At 47.0% G+C, this 19,772-nt stretch overlaps 1 protein-coding gene across 4 annotated transcripts; it reads right to left on the reverse strand.

The window, feature by feature from the left end:
• Positions 1–126: 126 nt before the first annotated feature.
• Positions 127–19,624, reverse strand: LOC135815024 (NACHT, LRR and PYD domains-containing protein 13-like). Of its 4 annotated transcripts, none has more exons than XM_065328246.1 (18): positions 19,453–19,624; positions 10,631–10,839; positions 9,726–10,118; positions 9,045–9,317; positions 8,374–8,757; positions 7,715–7,987; positions 7,415–7,522; positions 5,800–5,972; positions 5,460–5,567; positions 5,189–5,272; positions 4,396–4,503; positions 4,044–4,130; positions 3,627–3,713; positions 2,998–3,048; positions 2,598–2,672; positions 1,819–1,902; positions 1,307–1,390; positions 127–860 (listed from the first exon to the last, which is right to left on the reverse strand). In XM_065328246.1, the coding sequence occupies exons 2-18, from the start codon at positions 10,799–10,801 to the stop codon at positions 743–745; spliced, it is 2,661 nt and encodes an 886-aa protein (XP_065184318.1). In that variant the 5' UTR covers positions 10,802–10,839; positions 19,453–19,624; the 3' UTR covers positions 127–742. The 4 variants fall into 4 exon arrangements, with proteins under 4 accessions (XP_065184318.1, XP_065184316.1, XP_065184317.1 ...); XM_065328244.1 differs by lacking the exon at positions 19,453–19,624 and adding an exon at positions 14,314–14,491; XM_065328245.1 differs by lacking the exon at positions 19,453–19,624 and adding an exon at positions 12,367–12,598.
• Between the last annotated feature and the right edge of the window lie 148 nt (positions 19,625–19,772).

A 19,772-nucleotide genomic window follows, 5' to 3' on the forward strand; every position in this document is an offset into this window, starting at 1 on the left:
TGCTACGCACAGACTGTGACAGAGGTTTGTTTGTCACGCATCGGTTCGTTCATGTCCCGTGGCCACTGTGCTGGCCAGTGCTGGTGTACATTGCACATGTCAGCACATGGTGGCTACTATACTCTATCCTGCAAATATTTTTTTATTAAAAAAAATACTTAAAAAAGTAAAACTGAAATGGATTGGTGAAAGTAAAGTGATGGTCAAAAATCAAGGAAAGCTAGGAATCTAGGAAGCTAGTAAAGATGAAAGTGAAATTTTTCAATCCATGTTGAACTGCCAGCAGTCAATGTACATGTTGTTGAATAATATAGAATCTGATGTGAACTGTGTAACGTTTCATGGTAACGTCATAGTCATAGCATTTTATTCAAGACTATTACCAGGGAAAACCTTTTTCAGGATGTGTAGATGGTACTGCATGCAGCCAATTCATGTTTACGAAAATACGTCATCAAATAGGGTCTCTGGACTGCAAGGTAAAAAAAATGAAAACATTTCTCAATCGACTTGTAGGGAAATTGATAAAGGAATAAAATATGTTTTAAAAGAATGAATCCAATTTTGAGTTGGATGATACTACTCAAAGGTTAACAACTTCAGCACCTGGTGGGATGGATGGTCTGTATGTATGGCTATGTCTGTGCATTGATAATGGGAGGGCCTGCTCCGATACTGTCTGAAAAATAATGGTGCCAATGAGTCCATGTGTGTGTGTGCGCTGTATGCTGATCGAGTTGGGTTACGCCTCGGCGAAAGAAACGGACGCGTGCTTGTGTTCAGCCTGCGCAATCTCCCTCGCGGCTTCAGGGTTGGGTGATGCCGGTGAAACAAAGCTGTCCTGCTCAAAGTATGTCACGCTACACACGCAAAGCAAAGGAATAATGACATAACTCATGTACTAGTACTCATGATAATATAATTATTGTGTTTGCGTGCCAGATGGCGATTTTCTTTACCAGGGTATGGACTCCGGTGAGTGCCAGCTGCACACACACACCCAATCCGAAATACAGGTTGAACAGCACAGGAGCCATGAAACACCCCTGCCGCAAACCATTTTGTACAGAGATCGGATCGGTATAACCACCAGCAACACGAACAGACGCCGACATGTCCGTGTGGAACGACTTCACGAGAGCCACAGCCTGAGGGGGGACACCGAGCCGAAGCAATGCCTGCCACAGAGCCTCACGAGTCGTATGCTTTGCGGAGGTCCACAAAGACGCAAAACAGCTTCGATCACACACGCACGCACGCACACTTGGGGAGGGGTTATGGACTCGCGGTGCTGTGCTGTACTTACTCAAGGGTCACTAGGCTTTCAGAAGAGTTCCAGGCCTGCTGTAAACGCTCGTAGCCATTGCTGCCAATTTGAGACCAGCCCAGTCTGCGAGAGCAAATGCACAAAATTGTACATCAGAGTATGGGTACAGGTTCATGAGACTTTCTAATTACCCACACCATGTCACCGTAGGAAGAAAAAACAGTAGGCCTTGCTTGAGTTGCACATTATGCCTGGTGTTAGGCACTCCTGGCTTTGACAGGCAGTACTGCATGTACAGTGCTGCTCAATGAAATCCAGCCGTGTCACTCAAGTATGCGCCTGGCATTGCACACCCTAGACCTGCACAGGGCTGCGAAATGGTGCAGGGTGCCAACTTGAGAGACGTGATTGGATTTCATTGAGCAGCACTGTAGTCACAGAGCACTGTTATGTTGCTAGCTACAACAATGCTCAGATTGAGCTGCGAGACACAGGGGAACACAGTGACGGCAAGGACACGGCAATGGTGGTGGTGCCAACCGGCTACTTACAGTAGTGATGTCAGCGTACTGTTGCGCATCAGTCCGTCCGCCAAGAAGATGGCGCCCTGGTCACCAATGTCATGGTTTTGAATGCTGTGGGAGATAGCAGATAGCAGTGCACCATGTACGGTTAGTTCAAGGCACGGTGCTTCTGGTCAAGAGTCTAGACATGCAGTTCTGCCTCAGAGAGGTGGACAGCAGCCAGCACTATTATAGAGGAACCTCTTACGTCTCAACTTTGGATACCCTAGTGAGCAGACAAAGGTGTCCGTCCTGTAAAGGTAGTCGTGGGGAACTTCTGGGTACAGCCTGCATTCGAGGTCATAGCAACGCACACGCCCTATTTCCCTGAATACAAGTCGTAATCCTTTTTTTTTAATTATTTCCAATGTTGAAGAAGTTGAATGTGACTTTTTCCTCAAATGAACACACTGAAACTGCACGACAGCGACCTGAAAGCGGTGGTGCGACTTAGAGTTCGATTAAGTAGTTCATTTGAGAGAGCGAGATTTGTCAAACAAATCATAACTCAAACTACACCGCACAAATGCATAGGGCGGTGAACACATTCCGAAGACACGCGTCGTCCAGGGCACATTTGCCATGCACTTGGGGAGGACGAAGGGCTACGGCATGACTAGCAAATGTGTGCTTCAGAAACAGAATCAAAGTTTTGCGACAGCTCTTACAGAGCGACTGGGCACAGTTGGGACTGGAGGCATGTGCCCCTGCAACTAATTGTTACGGTGGTACATAGGTTAGTCATTCAAATCACGAATTGTACTCACTCAAGACACAGAAGGCATTTGTTGGCTTGCAGCATCATCGAAAGGGATTGTGCACTTTCGTTGGTGATGGCAGTCCTGCAGGGCGAACAGTAAGAACCATGCAGCAGCAGCAGCAGCAGCAGCAGGTGCGTCGTACATTTCTCAAACAATACTAATCACAAGGACATTGAAATGGTAACACATTACGCAATAGAGTGTGGGCGCATTGGTAGCACCAAGTGCAGCGAAAGTTCACATTGCGCGACTAGAATTCTTATCAAATGCCAGGGGAGTGATGGAGAGTGGCAAAAGCAGATTTCAGGGGCGACAGCAGCAACATGTCCGTCTCATTTCAGAGTGAAGTCAAGTGTAGCTGGACAAGAGTACAGTGTTTCTGCTTAGCTCCTAAAAGGCTACGTACTGTCCTGGCTCTGGTACGGCTGACTGTACATCTTTCATGGCCTTTGATAGCCTGTGTGTTGACACATACACATACACACACGTATGCACACGCACACACACACACACACACACACACACACACACGTACACACACACACATGCACACACGTACATGCACACACGTACACACACGTACACACACACATGCACACACACATGCACACACACAAAGCCCAACGGTATCTACAAAAACATTCCTGTAAGAGTACATGCACACTACATGGCATGGGTGAGATTTTCCAAACAAAATCTTTTGCAAATACGAGCACACCACGAAAAGTATTGCTCAACTCCTTGTTGCAACATTGGCGAGTCACGCTACTTGAATCATGGAATGTGAATGTCCCATTAGACATTACTCTACTGGACCAGTAAACTTGATTGCAAGCTATGCACTTTGACTATATGTGAGCTCAGTGGAGTATCAGTATGGTGGTAACAGTCAGCCAATCATGCAACCAATATGGCTGCATGCTAGCAAGAACATGCACTGCGGCAGTTGGCTGTTCTTGAAGGAAATTAGCTTACCGGTAGTTGTACACAAGGCCGCTGACTAGAAAATAAAAGCAGTGCCGTGGTCACACTCACCGTAATGTTTTCAGGGTACGGTTGCGCTGCAGTGACTGGGCCAGGTGCTTGACGGCTCCGTCACCGATATACCTAACCGGCGAGAGGCTGCACAGACATGGTGTAACGGTCGGAACAGGCATAGTCAAGCAATACTTAGCGCAGGATAGAATCAAGGATGCCAAGGCATGTGCTAATTCAATGCATTTCGTTCATTGAAACCATACACCATGTAAGCACATGTGCTGCTGCACACAATCTCAAAGAAATAATGTACACGTACAATTTAAAAGGACAGTGGCAAGCATCAATGCGAGTGCCACTTTCGGTAGCTTGAAGATGTGCACTCAGATGCCCAGCTGTGTGACCAGCTGAGCACATTCAGAGGTTATTGAAAAACAGTTCGTACAGTTTAAACGGTTCAAATGTGTGACTTACTCAAGCTGCTCCAGTACACAGTAGGGTGATTCAAGGTGCCGTGCTAGGTACTTGATACCCTCCACTGTCATTGCACTGCCCGGTAAGCTACAGACAAGGACAACACAACACAGAGAACACACTGCAACATTGCAAAACATGTACAGATTCAGGGTACAGAACATGTGCATTGTATAGTCGGTGGTAATGTGGATGGCACTTAGAGAGCAATGTTGGCTTTGAGTTAGTCTCAAGCCAGAGTGGTATGGTACATGTGACCTTGTTGTAGTTTTAAACACCTCAGTGCCAGCACTTCACACAACATAATATTGCACTATACACTGAGCATACAGCACGAAGAAGCATGGCTTACCACAGTGACGTAAGTGTGGTGTTCAGCTCCAGAGCGGCAGCAAGGCGCCTGACGCCGTGATCGCTGAGCAAATCCTCCGGCACGGCATACGGTGCTAGGTTGCATAGCCTGTGCGCATAGATACGAGGGCAGAACATGCAACGTCGTGAACTGAAGGTACTGCAGGAACCCTTGCACCATTCAACATTGTGAACTGAAGGTATTGTACATACCTGCCAACTCAGAGCAAGACTATTATTATTATTATTATTATTTATTATAAGCACTATCGCGATGTAAGCGGGGATGCCTACTTCACTTGTGCCATTCAGGATGATGATAAAGAGAAAGACAAACAGAAAGCTCAGAATCTTGAGGAACAATGCTGTAGAGCAGAATAGCTGTGATCGATTGGATGCACTACAGAAAGGTGAACATTATTAGTTAATTGATAATAGCTGGTGAGTTGTCTCGTCATTTCTGAATATTCGAGCAAGACTATGTACTTAGTATTTAGTTGCTGTCAGATACGCTGTGTTCAAGTGGATGCAAGAGAACACACATTATGCTGTATCCTTTTGCAGCATTTAAAAACACTTTATTTCACACAATTACGTACAAGAAATCGTAGGCACCCTGTAACATGGAACACATTATGTGGGGATTGCAGTACATCTAGTAACAAAATATACAATACAATAGTGACACTGGCAATCATCCTGTTTCCAGTGCAAGCAGGAGTAAACATGATAGGAGTGCCGATGCAGTGCAGAGTGCCTAAGCAAGCAAACAGAGACTCGGGCCGAGTACATACGTGAGATGCTGCACGGATGCGTTGACTTTGAGACCGAAGGCCAGGTCCTGTACAACATTGTCCGTCAGCGATGTCAGTGCAATCCTGTCAGGTCAGTGAAGAGATGCATCAGAAACATAACTCATGAGCCACATACATGTAACGTTACATGAAACATACAGGCACGCATGTAAACCAATCCCCAACTATCAATAATACATGGACCCTAGGCAAAGACACTAGACGACCGAGTGACATGAGATTTTCATTTGCGACTATATCCGCTGCTTACTTTAGCTGTGAAATGGCACACGATGGCCTCTGCAGTGCTTTCCCGATGGCCGTGCACTGGCCAATGGCAGTTTTGTTGTTGCGATGCTGCCAGTTGTGCCAGCTGAACCTGCGGTTCACATCAGATAAGCAAGCAAGGAAAGAAGCACAATTAGACTGGTTACGATGGTCATCCACTGTAACTACTGCTAGTTTGGACTGTCAGACTGTGATGTACAGGGAGCTAAGCTGGAACCAAACTGACATACATAATCTCAAATGTGCGCACAAATGTGCTTCAGCATCACCAAGAGGATGATACGAAAATACGAGTCCAGAGCCAACTGCCTACGCATTTTTACCTGACAACTTTCAGGCCTTTGGCGCCAAGGAACTTGTGGACGGCGGCGTCGTCAGCCGATGGCCCTGCCTCCACTGCAATGTGACCAACACGTACGCTGCAGTGATGCAGGTAGTAAGCCAGGGCACACAGGTCTGCTCCACTCAGGCCAAGCGAGCTGTCAAAGGCATGCAGCTGTAGGACAATAACACATTCAAACACACACACACACACACACACACACACACACACACACACACACACACACACACACACACACACACACATACACACACACACACACACACACACACACACACACACACACACACACACACACCGACGAAGAAGGCCACAGATAACTTAAAAACATTATCGCCACAGTTCACACCATGTAAGTCGCAGGGATAAGCAAGGAGACTCGATAGCACACTGTACAGTAAAACCTGTAACTAACGACCACCCCTTGGTGCCCGGAAAAGTGGTCGTTAGTGGCAGGTGGTCTTTAGTTAGAGGTTTGCACCGCGCGACCATATATGGATCCCAGTATATGATATGTATGTCAAAATGCAGATAATACAATCCCCCACCACTTGCGCACTGACATTCTTCTTTCAGATCATACAACACTTGGAGGGAGAGAAAATCAAGTTTTTTATACACCGGAAGCGATACGACCTTTTGTCTTGACACGTAAGTCGACTCACCGGGTTTCCAGAGCAGCGCTGGCCTGGCCAGGCAGTGCACTAGTCACTATCGACTCGATCCTCATCTGTGTGCGACTACACTGGCAACTGGTATCAGTGTGTTGATCTACAGTGGAAACTCAGTCGCTCCGACTTGGATGTAGTGTAGCGTAAACTGTACTAGTGAGTAGTGTGTACCAGTACGTGAAGCGGCGATGTTGCGAGTTTTCGCACCTTTCACTGTAGACTATTATCCGCCATCGTATCCTGGCCTGTGTTCCGTACAGGTGAGTACATAATAGTACCGTAGCATGCTAGCTAGCTAGCACAGACTGTCAGTGTGACCTGGTGTAGTGGTGAGTCTGGTGAGTGAGCTGTGTGATTGCTCTTCGACAGAGAGCCGCTCAGTCTTAGTTTCTCCTTCGAGTAGTAACATCGATCAAAGAGCGCTTTGGATGCGCTCTCCAAGACGTTTCCTATCACGTTTGTTCTTGACAGCACTTGAAATTATGACAGGTCTAGTGCAATCCACACTGATTCCACAGTAAAAATGAGACTGCGCTCATTTGTCCAGCTGTGGTATCGAAACGACCATGGAAAATCATCAACATTTCGAGAAGGAGCTTCAAGCAATGCTTGATTTGCTACATCGCGGTCGCTAGTTACGGGTCAAAATTCGACATTGGGACAAGAAAAGGCGGTCGCTGGTCGCGTTCAGCAGGTAGTCGCTAGTCACAGTGCATTTTGAATGTGAGACCGTCCGTGCCTGACAAAGTGGTCGGTAGTACCAGGCCGGTCGCTAGTCACGGTGGTCGTTAGTTACAGGTTTTACTGTATATCTACAGTCACCTACCAGCAACAGATTAAATGTTATACATTATGGACTTATCGTGCACATGAAAGCACATTCGGACTAATACATGACACAGACATCAGGTAGCCATCTCTTACCCTGATTGGGTTACCGAGTATCTGCGAGACAAGATCACACAGGTCACCGCTAGCCGTGCACTCATAGAGACAGTGCAGAACTAGCACAGTGAAGTCCATACGCGTCACCTGCAAACAACACAGTGGCAATGGCAATAGCAACAGCAGCCAGCAGACACGGAAAAAGAACTTAGAGCGCACATAACACAGCACAGCAAAACACACCACACAACATAAGTTTTCAGATTCAGTGCAAAAAATCTCTCCAAAGGACGAACAGCAAACTGAACCGGATGGCCATCCATGCAATGGTTAGCATACCTCCGAATCACATTTCTGCACTTTGTGATTGAGTGCAGTGATGAGGCGCACTGCCTTGCTCTCCGGCACCAGGCTGCAGGCGATGCGATAGACCATGTTGAACTGACTGATGTTGCTCTCCAGGCAGTGGCTGAACGTCAGACGCTCGTGATCAGAGTCCGGTGCGGACATCACGCGGCTAAACTGACTCGAGTCGTCCAGTAGCGGACGCTTGCACGTCTCGACGTACGGGTCAAACGACAGCCACATAGCAGCAACATAGTCTGCAATGGACTGGATGCACGGTAAAGAGCGGGAGACACAACAAGGGTACAGGATGTCGCTCACATCCACGAAACAGCTCAAGGCCTGAAGTAACAGCTAGTTGTGACATGCCTTCTATGGACTCTAATACGCCCAACTGTGTGTATTCGCAAAGTTACATGATAATATCATGTAACTTTGCGAATACACACAGCATTTTGTATATTATACAAAATGCTACACATGCACAGCATGATTATTCTGTGGCAGCCCAGCTACCATGACAAGAAATTGACCGACAGCAACAGGAAGACCCTGGGAACATCCAAGTATGATGACACCACAATCCCGTGGAAGAAAATTGGTAACAGTAAGTTACATTGTATGGCCATCAGTCAGCGGGTACTAGTACATACCTTGTGAAGGAAAGCGTAGATGTGGCCAGTCTTGCCCTGCATGGATATCATGCGCTTCCTCAGCAGACCAAGCTGCAGCAGCTCTGGTGGCCAGGTACACCATGCCTCCACGGCCACGGCATCGCAAGTCAGCTTCTGCGACTCTAGGCACGTGACCGCCAACTGGCCGAGCTTGCGCAGACCGTCGGCAACGGGCACGGGAATGTCGTCGTCGGTTTGCACCTCCTGAAAGCCACGGTAGTAGACACGCTCCACCTGTATCTGGATAGTGTACTGGAGTAGTGCTGCTACCGTCGGCGGGACGTCACCCAAGCGCTTCCAGGCGGCACACGCCATCATGAACGTGAACGGTGCACTGGCCAGCTCGCTGATGAACGGGTTCTCCTGCAGATCATCGCGTGAACACGACGGAGAACAATCCAGGGTGATACGGTTCATCAACACACCACTCATTCGCACCAACAAGAAATTGTGTCACACGCAAGCAATGAAATTCAGAATTGGTTACAGGATACGATAGGATTTAGTGCTACACAATATGTAAGTGCGGAAATCACACAGAAACTAAGTAGTTCATAAAGCTTTGAATTTCTGACAGAAAGAAGAAGTTTCTAATCTCCGTTTGGTGCCGGAGTTCTGGAGTAAGATGTGATTACTGATTCATCACTCACATGGATCTGCTTTACACATTGCTGAACATCCCGTGAATCTGCAGGTAAGGCAAATTGCATGGCAGCTAGCTGTTTCTGCTCGTCCACGGACAGCTCGGCAATCTGCAGCCGCCTGGTGATCTGGTGAAACGGAACCGGCATCTCGCAGTTGTCGCTGCACGTCGTGACCATGTTGGCGTGCGGCAGCGCATCCTCGTGCCGCTGGAAGAGCAGGTTCAGCTGTGACATTCTCAGTGACTGGACGCAGTGGAGATTGTCAAGCAGGACCAGTACCTGTGCACAAACACAACATTGCACAAGCATACTAAGTACCACCTACTTTGAAGTAGCATAGTTACTAAGTTAGGATCAATGTCACAAAAGTGAGCCAACAATGGGCGCTTTCCTGTGTACATGAACGTGTACTTCTATGCTCTTCACACCCAGTAATTTTGCACTTATGTAGGCAATGGAGAGACACGTGAAAGCGAAGTTTATCTCATCGGTACTCTACGCTACGTTGTGTGTGTAGCATTAATGTAAGCTGATCGGCATGGGCTATGACTGAGAGCTGCCTACGGCCGGTAGATAAGGAGATACAGTGCGAGCTAGGTGTGTGAAAGTAGTACCCTATGGCACAGGGTGCATTGTCACGAACGCTGCCCGTTTGACAGTCCTGCACAGCACATAAGAAGCACAAACCTTTTGCTCGCTGTCCTGTAAGTGTCGCCAGATACGGCCAACTCTCACTAAGCTATCGTTAGAGACGAGTTGAGTGCGGATAAGATCCTTGATGCTTTCCTCTTCCCCATTGGCATTGAGCAGCTCCATGTCAAGCAGCAGGACAAACTCATATTGAGAAACCCACTTCAGGTGATTCGGCACAGCCTGATGACCCTTATTATCGCCCTTGCTGTCGGTATAGGCGCTATCCGCTCTCAGAAGGGCCCATGCAAGAGCAAGCTGATGTAGCACGGTGCTCTTTCCAGAGCCATTACCGCCGACAATGGAGACCAGGGACGGCGACTGTTCAGCGCGAATCATCGAGTACAGGCTGACCTCTTCCTTCTCGGTTGGCCCAACAACCTTGACAACCTGCATGGAGCAGCAGCAATGCAGAGTGGCAATGTATGAAAAAGTCGATGTTTAAAGTCTACAATATACGAGTATCCAGAAAGAATGCAAGTCCTCTAGTAGATATTGCACATTCCTATTGTCGCATTTATTTCTCCACAATGCATAACGACTGTACAGATGTACAGGCAGAGCCTCCAGCAGAGACCCATGCTCATACTAGCCATCTCACATAACAAAAAGCATCAGTGCAGTTGAAAGGTGGCTTCACCAGCTACATGTATACACATGTACATGTACAACAGCCAGCAACACTGACAGTATGGCATGTACTTTCCTGGAAATGAGAATTGATGGAGATTGATCAGCAGGTGCGGGCGGGTGCCAGTTTGAGCACCCCCTTCACACACACACATGCACGTATACACACCCGCCCCACTACCTATACCACATGTACTTTGAGAAGTATTCAGCTCCCTCGCATCACATCTCATACTACACTGCCGTGTCTTTACTCCTCAAAAACGCCTTACCTGGCTGACCCGTTTCTTGACCTTCCTGGTCGCCAGTAAGCGAGGCTTGACTAGAAGCGGGCTGACTGGCTCAAGATTATCATTCAACGGGTAGACACTGGTCAACGCCAGGCTTTCCCGATAACCGCTAGCAAGCATGGACTGGAACTCTGACACCTCGTCAAACTCCATGACAACGCCGGCCTTGCGGCGAGTCCTTGGTAGTTGACCTGTGCAAATACACACACATACACACACACACACATGCGCACACACATGCGCACACACACACACACACACACACACACACACACACACACACACACAAGCACACACACAAGCACATGCATCATACCAGGCATTAGCAAACAGTGGCACATTGAAAGTACAATGTCATCTACGTGTACATAGTGTGTTACTCTAAGAGAAGGCTGTCCACTTGGTATAATGACCACTACACACCACACTTCCCCCCCCCCCCCCCAACACACACATACATGTATGCACAGGTTGAGCTTTCCACTCTCCACATATTTCCTGTCTTAGTGTTGGCAAATTACTGCATGTCATTTGCCATCCTGGGCTGGCAAGCTGGCACTCAAAGCCTGCTAAGGCAGAAGTCAATCCCTCCCTTGGCCAGTAATTGCATTGTGTAATTGGTCAATTGCAGACGTTTCGCAAAAGTAGTCAGTACCCAGTCGAATGAGTTTGGTCTTGTATGCCACAAAAACATTCCAGCACATCACCCTTGCCAGGGTTCCATACACAGGGCAATGTTTAAATGTATGTCCCTGGAACATCCGGCCGATCAAGCAGTCAGGCCATATCCCTCTTCTCACTGTTTCAGTAACCCATCATTCATGAAGGGTTTGACACGCACTACATGTACTACATGTACTTGGGGACTTGATGCTTGCACTGGGAAATGTTCCGTACAATCCTCATGTGCTTGCTCACTGGACATTTGATTAGCACATGGAGTAAGTTTTTAGCACACAGAGAGAGTTTTTCTTCAATGCATGTGTTTCCATCTGCTAGCAGCAGATCGACTTGCTTTGGCTGATTTTGCACACAGCAGCTACCTGCATAACCGACGGATTCCAAGGTGATTTCTGGACAGTATGGCAAATGCATTCCCTACTGAGTAACTGTATTGGAGTCGTCAGTCAAGACATGGTCATGGGAAGTGCACAATGCACAAGCAGTAATGACATGGGCGTGCCTGTACTAGTGCTGTATACATGTATGTAGCCTATTGTAGGCCCAAACACATCACTGGAATCCTTGCCATGACCGCGTACCACGATTCGCCTTTGCGCTATGCGTTCTACATCAACAAAATTTGGTCCATCATTGCCCATCACATCAACAATCATGGAGGGGCAGGGATACCGCGCTTGGCGTCCCCAACCGCGATACAGACACGTAGATCGACACTTAGTAGATCTACTAGAAGTACAGAGTCAGTACCGGTAGTTGTGACCGAGAAAGGGCCTACGCTACTGTACTCAACTCCTAGTCCTAATTATTTCAATGACCTGCTCAGAACGAAATGAAGTGATCACCACAACAGGCTGGCAAGTACTTAGAGTAAGAGTGAGAAATTAGCGTGCGACGTCCTCACTCAGAAAGACATCATTGGGACTAATGCCAGTAATGGCACCAAACACAATGTCCTTTTTAGTGGTGTAATATTCATCAATGACGATAGCGGAAATCCATCATCTGGAACTACACAGGCATCGTGAAGAACCTACCGGACTCAACGCCTTCCATAGTGCCTAGAGGGATTTAGCGATCGTTATCTCCACCGCGCGCTATCTCAAGCCACTTGGACAAGACGCTGCTACATTCAATGATCACCTCCAAGTAGGCTTGCCTTGAGTTTCGAATGGTCAACTTCAATGCATATTTCGCTTCTAAAGTGACTTGCTTCTCGCTCGCAAGCCCTACAATCTAGCAATCTTGCTGAGTAAATAAGCTGTAAGCTCTGAGTCTCAGCTCATATCAGGCTGAACCATGTGAACAGACTCCATGTTCACCCGCTTCTAATTCTACTGCTGATCACCAAATCCAAAGCATTACATGTGACAGACAGCAGTGTCAGTCACTGCGGCAGCGCGGAACGTCGAGCAGACTTTCTATGATCTACGTCCTTCGCGATCGCGTAAGCCTTAGTCACCTACCACAGAGTCAGTCAAACAGATCGTAGATCTACGCGTAGGTAGTGTGTGACCGAGACTGTACTGGGCATGGGCGGACTTCGCGCCCGGACGAACAGGGACGCACATGATGTCAATAAGCACGTGTGACTTTGCGGCTATGACAGCTAGCACTGCAGTAGCAAGGACGCGAAGAGCCTTACCATGACATTGTGAGCTAGCTGTCGATGTAGTCTACAAGTACAATGCCACGGACGGTGGCTACGGCTCGAAGTCGTCTCCATGTCTCTTGCCCTGTCTACTCCCCATATCTCGTGCTTCGCTTTGGCTACCAGCGGCGGTAACAAACCTGCCAGTGTTGACGACGGAGGACCTCTCGTGCAGCCAGGGGTATCTCTCCACGTTGATTTCAGGTACCACAAGGTCATAGTTGCAAGCTGGAACACTAACTAAAGTGCTATCTTTCACCTGAGCGATTACGCCCCTATCGCTAGCACCAAGAGTAAATAAGCTCTCAGCTTATTTACACTTGCTACATTGTAGCACCTTGCAATTGTGCCCGTAATTGCTCGTTCAAGTCTGCAACAAGACACTGTGTAGGATTTCTGGGTCTTTCGGAATAGAGCATGGCTCATTATCTGACTTCAGCTAGAATACAACTAGCATTTATAGGCACTACACACTGACACTGACACTCATCTTCTACCCCATCACTTTCACGTGGCACTCTCAAGTGACTGTGCGACATCTCATTCATGAGTAATCAGAGAGTTGTTCCTCCTCGACCTCGAAGCTTATAAATTGCATAAATACATACATGTACCGGACTCAGCACTGTAGTGTGCATAGTCATTGTAGGACGACGTGCTGCGTAGTCATTCCCAGTCGGCATTTCTGATACGGAGTAGTAATAATCATCTGGGGGAGTATGGTGCTAATTCACGCCAGGTATGGGAACAGAACTGACAGTCTGTGCATGTGGACACAATAGAGTGCTCTTCGGTGCTCACAATCAAGGACGAGCGCTAACGGGGATACACTCCATAATAATAAAATTAGCTTATTGGCATAACATGTTTTTTCTTGACTAGTTTGAGGGAAAGCTCTCAGCTTATTTACACTTGCTAGCAAGCACCTTGCGATTGTGCCCGTAATTGCTCGTTCAAGTCTGCAACAAGACACTGTGCAGGATTTCTGGGTCTTTCGGAATAGAGCTCATTTCTGGGTCTTTCGGAATAGAGCATGGCTCATTATCACATTAGGCTCTGCACTAGCCCAAACTAGGAATACTGTACTGTATAGGCTGTAGACTTACTTTCGTGTCGGTACATGTACTATGAAAAAGACGCTATTGTTACTTACTAGTAGTACTACATGTAGTACAGCCTCTCCGCGTACCCCCTGCTGATATCAAGCCATTGGGGCAAAACTTTTTGACTCCAAAGCCAATAAGTAAACGACGATTGGTTAAACCAACGTCAGATCAAAGTTCTAGCTTGAGAAAAACTGTTCTTGTTGTGCCTAAATGCCCTAAACACTTACTCTGGTCGCACGGATCTTCCATGAAAACCGATTCGTAGTCGTACGACGGCGGAGGATCAGCGAGAGTCAATCGCCCGTCCAGTCCCGGCGATGGATCAGTACAAATGTAGCCGTCGAAAGTGACGGATCGGTCCTTCAGCTTTCTGCGCGAGAGTAAATCCATATCCCACTTCAGTGTGCTATGCACAGATAGGCACGAGTCACTATAGTGTAGCCCCTAGTCGCGCTTGTTGCCGCCAGACGACGCTAACTGCAGAATGCCAGAATCCGAGATTGAAGATAGATAGCGAAGGTTTTTTGCACACAACAATGTGCATGTAGTCAGTCAGTAACATTTACCGCAAATGTAGCGGTGAGTGTACGAATGAAGTTAGTTTGTACGAACGAAGATAGTTCCGCTTTCCTGCCTCTATGAACGAAGCAGGTTTCTTCTGACCAGGGAATGTCAGCATCATTCAATGAAATACACTGCCAATTTATTAGACGAACTAAATCCCCGCCCCGTTTCGTGCAATAAGCAGCGTGCTGCGGTCTCGCGAATCTTGGCTCGAATCACAGTGTCGTTGATTTCGGACGAAACCGTATTTGTATGGGCTGTGTCCGAGATTGAGATTGGGATGAATCGACTCACTTCCTGACACTATCTCCATTGACTGTAAGATAGCAGCGTCGCTAGATTGGTCAATACTGAAATACAGGCTGCACTGGTATTACCGGTACTGGTACTAGCATTGGCTTTACTTTAGTTTAGTGACGGTCGGTCTGCATTCGGCTATGGCCCGGCCCGGCGGTCAGCGCTGATGATAAATACTGTATTGAGTGAATGAGTTTGTAGTGTTGAGTCTGCAGTGTACAGTCATGTAGTACTAGTAGTCTTGCTACTCATCGCGAGCTTGCCCAAGCCACTTATCTCAATCAATCGCAATCCGGCCCGGGGGCGATACACCAGAACGCGGTATTCTGAAAGCCTTCGTCAATGAACGCTGGACGTTTATGCAGCAGCAGACCAGCATGCAGGGCGTCGGCTGAGACTGTGAGAGACCGAGGTCCGTGGACTACTAAAATTGTAGTATGCTGCGAATCACTGCCTTACCTTTTTTTCTTGGCTAAAATGCATGTACATGTATGTACCCAGTTTGTGCCACATGATGACGACTACAGACTCGGTACAATCATGTAGGTGCGCTGTCTATTCTAAAAGTCTATGATTCTTCCTCCATACCAATTATATTTTGAACTATTAAAATTACTTGGGCGAACTGGGAAAATTGTCCTCCGCCCACTCTAGCACATTTTGCCTGTCTGATCTCTTCTGCGGTTATGGCTTGGACATGGACCATGGCATGATGGACGTCATGTACCACGAGTATCAGTCCTACAACTATAGTAACTAACGTCTCATTGTATATGTACTGAGTCTGTGCATGGAGTCTGCTACTCTTTTTGTTGTGTCGCACCAAACAAGCATGACTGGTACATAATTGTACTCACATGTACATGATTGTATTGTACAATTATTATGTAGCTTGACCAAGCTGGTCACGCTGATCACCACTGTCTCTGACACCAGTCCAGTACAGGAGACTAGAGCCATGATGTACATGACATTGCAGTCATTATGCCAGTCCACCTTACATAGCGGGGAGCAGTCAAAAGCAGCTGGTGAGCTGATAAAAATACTGTACAGCTGCACATGTAATACAGTGTGCCAGTGAATTCCTCTGCGACGCCGATTCTGACAACATGACACATGTGCAGGCCACCATGTCTCATGCATGACAAGTGGACATGTCAACTCAACCGACTGAGCCTGTGAAAGGAATTGCATCGCTGTGAAAGCAGAACAGTAGTGTGACGTCAACACCAGCTTTTTGGACCCAGTTTGTGATTAGACTGTCGAACTGGCTGATGATAACATTGCTATCACCAAGCGTCCAGACCCTAGCTACTAGCATGCCATTAGCAAGATCAGTGTTTGCGACCTCGACCGCCCACTGAGAGCAGAATGTGTCTGTGCCCGGTCAGTGCCCGCACACTCACAGGCACAAACAAGTACAACAACAATGTCTCGAACGGACTGACAGTGCACCCCGGCACAGTGAGTTACTTTGACCAGACGCCAGTGATACCGTACTGCAGTCTATCCTGGCTTACAGTGTCAGTGGATTGTAGTTGCTACAGCAGTGTAACTCTTGTCAACAGCCCTCTACTCTCCTCCCCAACTATTCCTCCATTGACAGGCAGCTTCCACGTGTCTCCCAACCTATTATGACCATTGTTTAGCCATTGTTTTCGTCTTTCCAATCAACACTATGCTATGAACTGCCACATCTTCCATTATCCATTGTACTTTGCTCCCATGTGAGCTAGAGATCGATAGTAGAGTTGTACTTGTTGGTCAACTGAAGCATAATAACTGTACTGATGTTTTGGTGTTGACGGCTGCTACCCGCATGCAGCACAGTCCACACTCGTGCAATGGCCATGAACTCACATAACTGGCATCATTCTAGTATTTGAATCACTAGTCTCATGAGAGGTGCTAGCATGCTTGCTTGCAGAAAACCTACTTGGGTGACCCAACTTGAAGTACAATGATGATGGTTTTTTTTAATACCATGCATTGTAAACAGCCTCTTTTACGGGCAAAGTAAGTAGTAAAGTTTGCACGTCCGCGTTACAACCGGCTATACAATTGCGTTGAGAAACACAACCAGCTTAGGAAGTTTCGCTCGTGCCAGGCCACCACCATGCCTGTGATACCAGGGTGGCAGACGCAGCGCCTAACGGCGAGGGTGAGGTGGTAACTCTCACAACCAATGCCCGACAAGGGGACGAACCTCGTTAGCTGCATCCATGTTATCCTCGCTCCGAGTAGTGAGTACCCAGCTGACCATGGGTGTCGGCGCAGTTCCCTGCACGTATAGTGGTTCACGCATGCATCACCGCACTTGTTAGCACAGCACACGCTCCCTGCTCTCAGCGCGGGTCTCGAACTCGGGACCTTGTGATTCGCAGGCAAGCCCACAACCACTCGGCCAAAGCGCTGATCACGGGCAAAAGCGACACAATATGATGAGAAACTAGGGTATGATAGGAAGAAAATAACACAAACGCAATACAAAACTGCAGAAGAAATCAGGAAAATAATGCATGTGTAAAATAAAGATTTTCAAACGCAAACCAGAAGAATGATGGTGAGCCAAGGAAACTTCAAATCAGAACTTTATTTAATTTTTTTAATTTCAACGAACTCAATCAATGAACTCAAAGAAGAAAAACAAACAAACAAAACAAAAACAAAAATTCTTAGCTCAGTGGTAAGAGCATCGCTGGCCTCAAGCGAAGGCCCCTGGTTCGAATCCTAGTGGTGACAGTCAATTTTCTCTTCAGACTTTCCCGTTTGTGTCTTTCCCTCAAACCAGTGAAGAAACATTGTATGAATTAATAAGAACACTAATAGAGAGTCGAATGTCGAGCCAATAGTAATGTGTAAAGAGAAAAGGATCTATAAGTTGCCAATTATGACTAACAGTCCACCAAGGTAACGAGATAATATAGAGTCAGATAGTGCGACAACAAGGCACAATCGACGACCTGACACCTAGTTCCAACACATCTACGAAGCGCAAACCAACAACCTTCAAACTTGGAAGGCTCAGGTGCGGAAAGTTCCAATGAGGGGAAGGGAGGGCTGCACCTGAGCCTTCCAAGTTGGAAGGGTTTTGTCAGATCTTGACCAAACTTTGGTAGTAGATGCTGTGGACTCTTGAGTATTGACTATGCAGTGCTAACTTCAAAGTGCCAATCTTGAACCCTGGATGTGGTAACGTCTTAGTGCTAGCTTATGACTTGCTGCAAACAACATGTACATGTAGTAGTGTGAATTCTGTCCCTGTACTGTCCTTTACAGTGGAACTCGGATCAGATGTACCCCCTCGGGGAGTGGAAAAAAGTACGTACTATCCAAGTTACTTCTTATCCAGAGTTGACTCCTGCGGACCCACTAATACGGTACATGAGCAGTATGTCAAAATGCTCGAAATTATTTATTGCACTCAGAAATGTACATGTTAAGTGCCACCAAACTAGGCTTCCCTGGCTGGAAACATCCTCCTTTGTGCTTTGTCAACACGCTGAAGTACCTGTCAAGCGAACCTGTCATTTGTAAAGGTACATGTACATTGTACATTTGTATATGAAAACACCCAAAAGTGCATAGTATGCGAGGCTAGCTCTGGTGAGACCTGCTGAAAAGTCTGTCATACACGAGTTGTATCTTATCAGGGTATGTCGTAACCGCACAAATTTGTAGCATGAGCCTATGGGAGGAAAATCCGTACGACAAAAAAAGGACCTTACTAAGCAGGTGTACGTCTTAGGGGCCGATTATATGAGAAAAATAAGCCCGGGATTATTCTCCTCTGGCTTATATTTTCAACTGTTTACATGACGGTTGTACGGGGCCGAGTCCAGGTGAGTGACTGTGAGTTCTGCACGCATTTTATTTTTTCAAATTGCACATGAACGCAGTGGTAAATGTTTGTGTGTGATGAAATTTGGATCAAGAAGTGCCGGCTCACGCTTCTACTGCCTTTCCGATTGTTACTTATTTTCGAGAAAATGAAGAACCTTCCACTAAACGAAAAATCAGAAGAAAAATGGCCAAGAAAGAAACAAAAGAGACGCACTACCCACAGCGACATTCTCTCGCTTATAGGCCTAGGGCTTATTTTCTTGACTGTTTGCATGACAAAATAAGCCCGAGGGGGGGGGGGGGGGGGGGTCAAGCAAGCCCGCCTCACCATGTAAACGCGCACTCTAAAATGACTGGGTGATAGATCAAGGCGGACTTATCGTAAGTCTAAGGTTGAATAAGCCAGAGCTTATTTTTTTCATGTAAACAGGCCTTTACCCGGGTACGTACTATGTCAGTCCCACTGTATTAGCCATGCATACAATGTACATTATTGTACATTATATTTGTATCTTCTCCTACATTTGTATATCCCTGATGATGCCTTCCTGGGTGAAAACGGATACAATCGATTTGCGTGATGTAGCCAAGGCCTGTCTGTGTGTTGTGGGTTGGACGTTAATTTAAAATTAAAAAGTTCATTTTTTATAAATAACACTCACCTTGTCTTCAGCTTCCATCCAAGTTCGCTTGTTGGCAGAGGCCAGAACGGCCCATCTTCCATGTCATGTAGTAATGGTGCCGATCCACGCCACCCTGCTTGTGTGCCCCTTGCCAGCTAGTCAGCCAGGGGCATGTTCGCCTGCTTTCAAGTAAGTGGTCACAGCATTTTGTTCATAATTATTATTTATCTACAACTAAAAATTGCCAGTGAATACTGTGTACTTGACCACATGCACACAAACCGACATCGACACGTACATCGTCATGTACATAGATCTGCATATGCTGCACATGCCACATGGCATGACACACGTGACAC

Source organism: Sycon ciliatum, chromosome 4, assembly GCF_964019385.1.
Source record: "Sycon ciliatum chromosome 4, ocSycCili1.1, whole genome shotgun sequence".
Classification (NCBI taxonomy): domain Eukaryota; kingdom Metazoa; phylum Porifera; class Calcarea; order Leucosolenida; family Sycettidae; genus Sycon; species Sycon ciliatum.

Excerpts from the sequence above, each read along its gene's own strand:
- LOC135815024 (XM_065328244.1), bottom strand. The coding sequence starts at position 14,476 with ATGGATTTACTCTCGCGCAGAAAGCTGAAGGACCGATCCGTCACTTTC. Across the intron at positions 8,758-9,044 it reads AATGTGTAAAGCAGATCCAT|GAGAACCCGTTCATCAGCGA; the intron begins GTGAGTGATGAA and ends GATGATCTGCAG. Across the intron at positions 4,504-5,188 it reads GCATCCGTGCAGCATCTCAC|GCTATGCAACCTAGCACCGT; the intron begins GTATGTACTCGG and ends CTATGCGCACAG.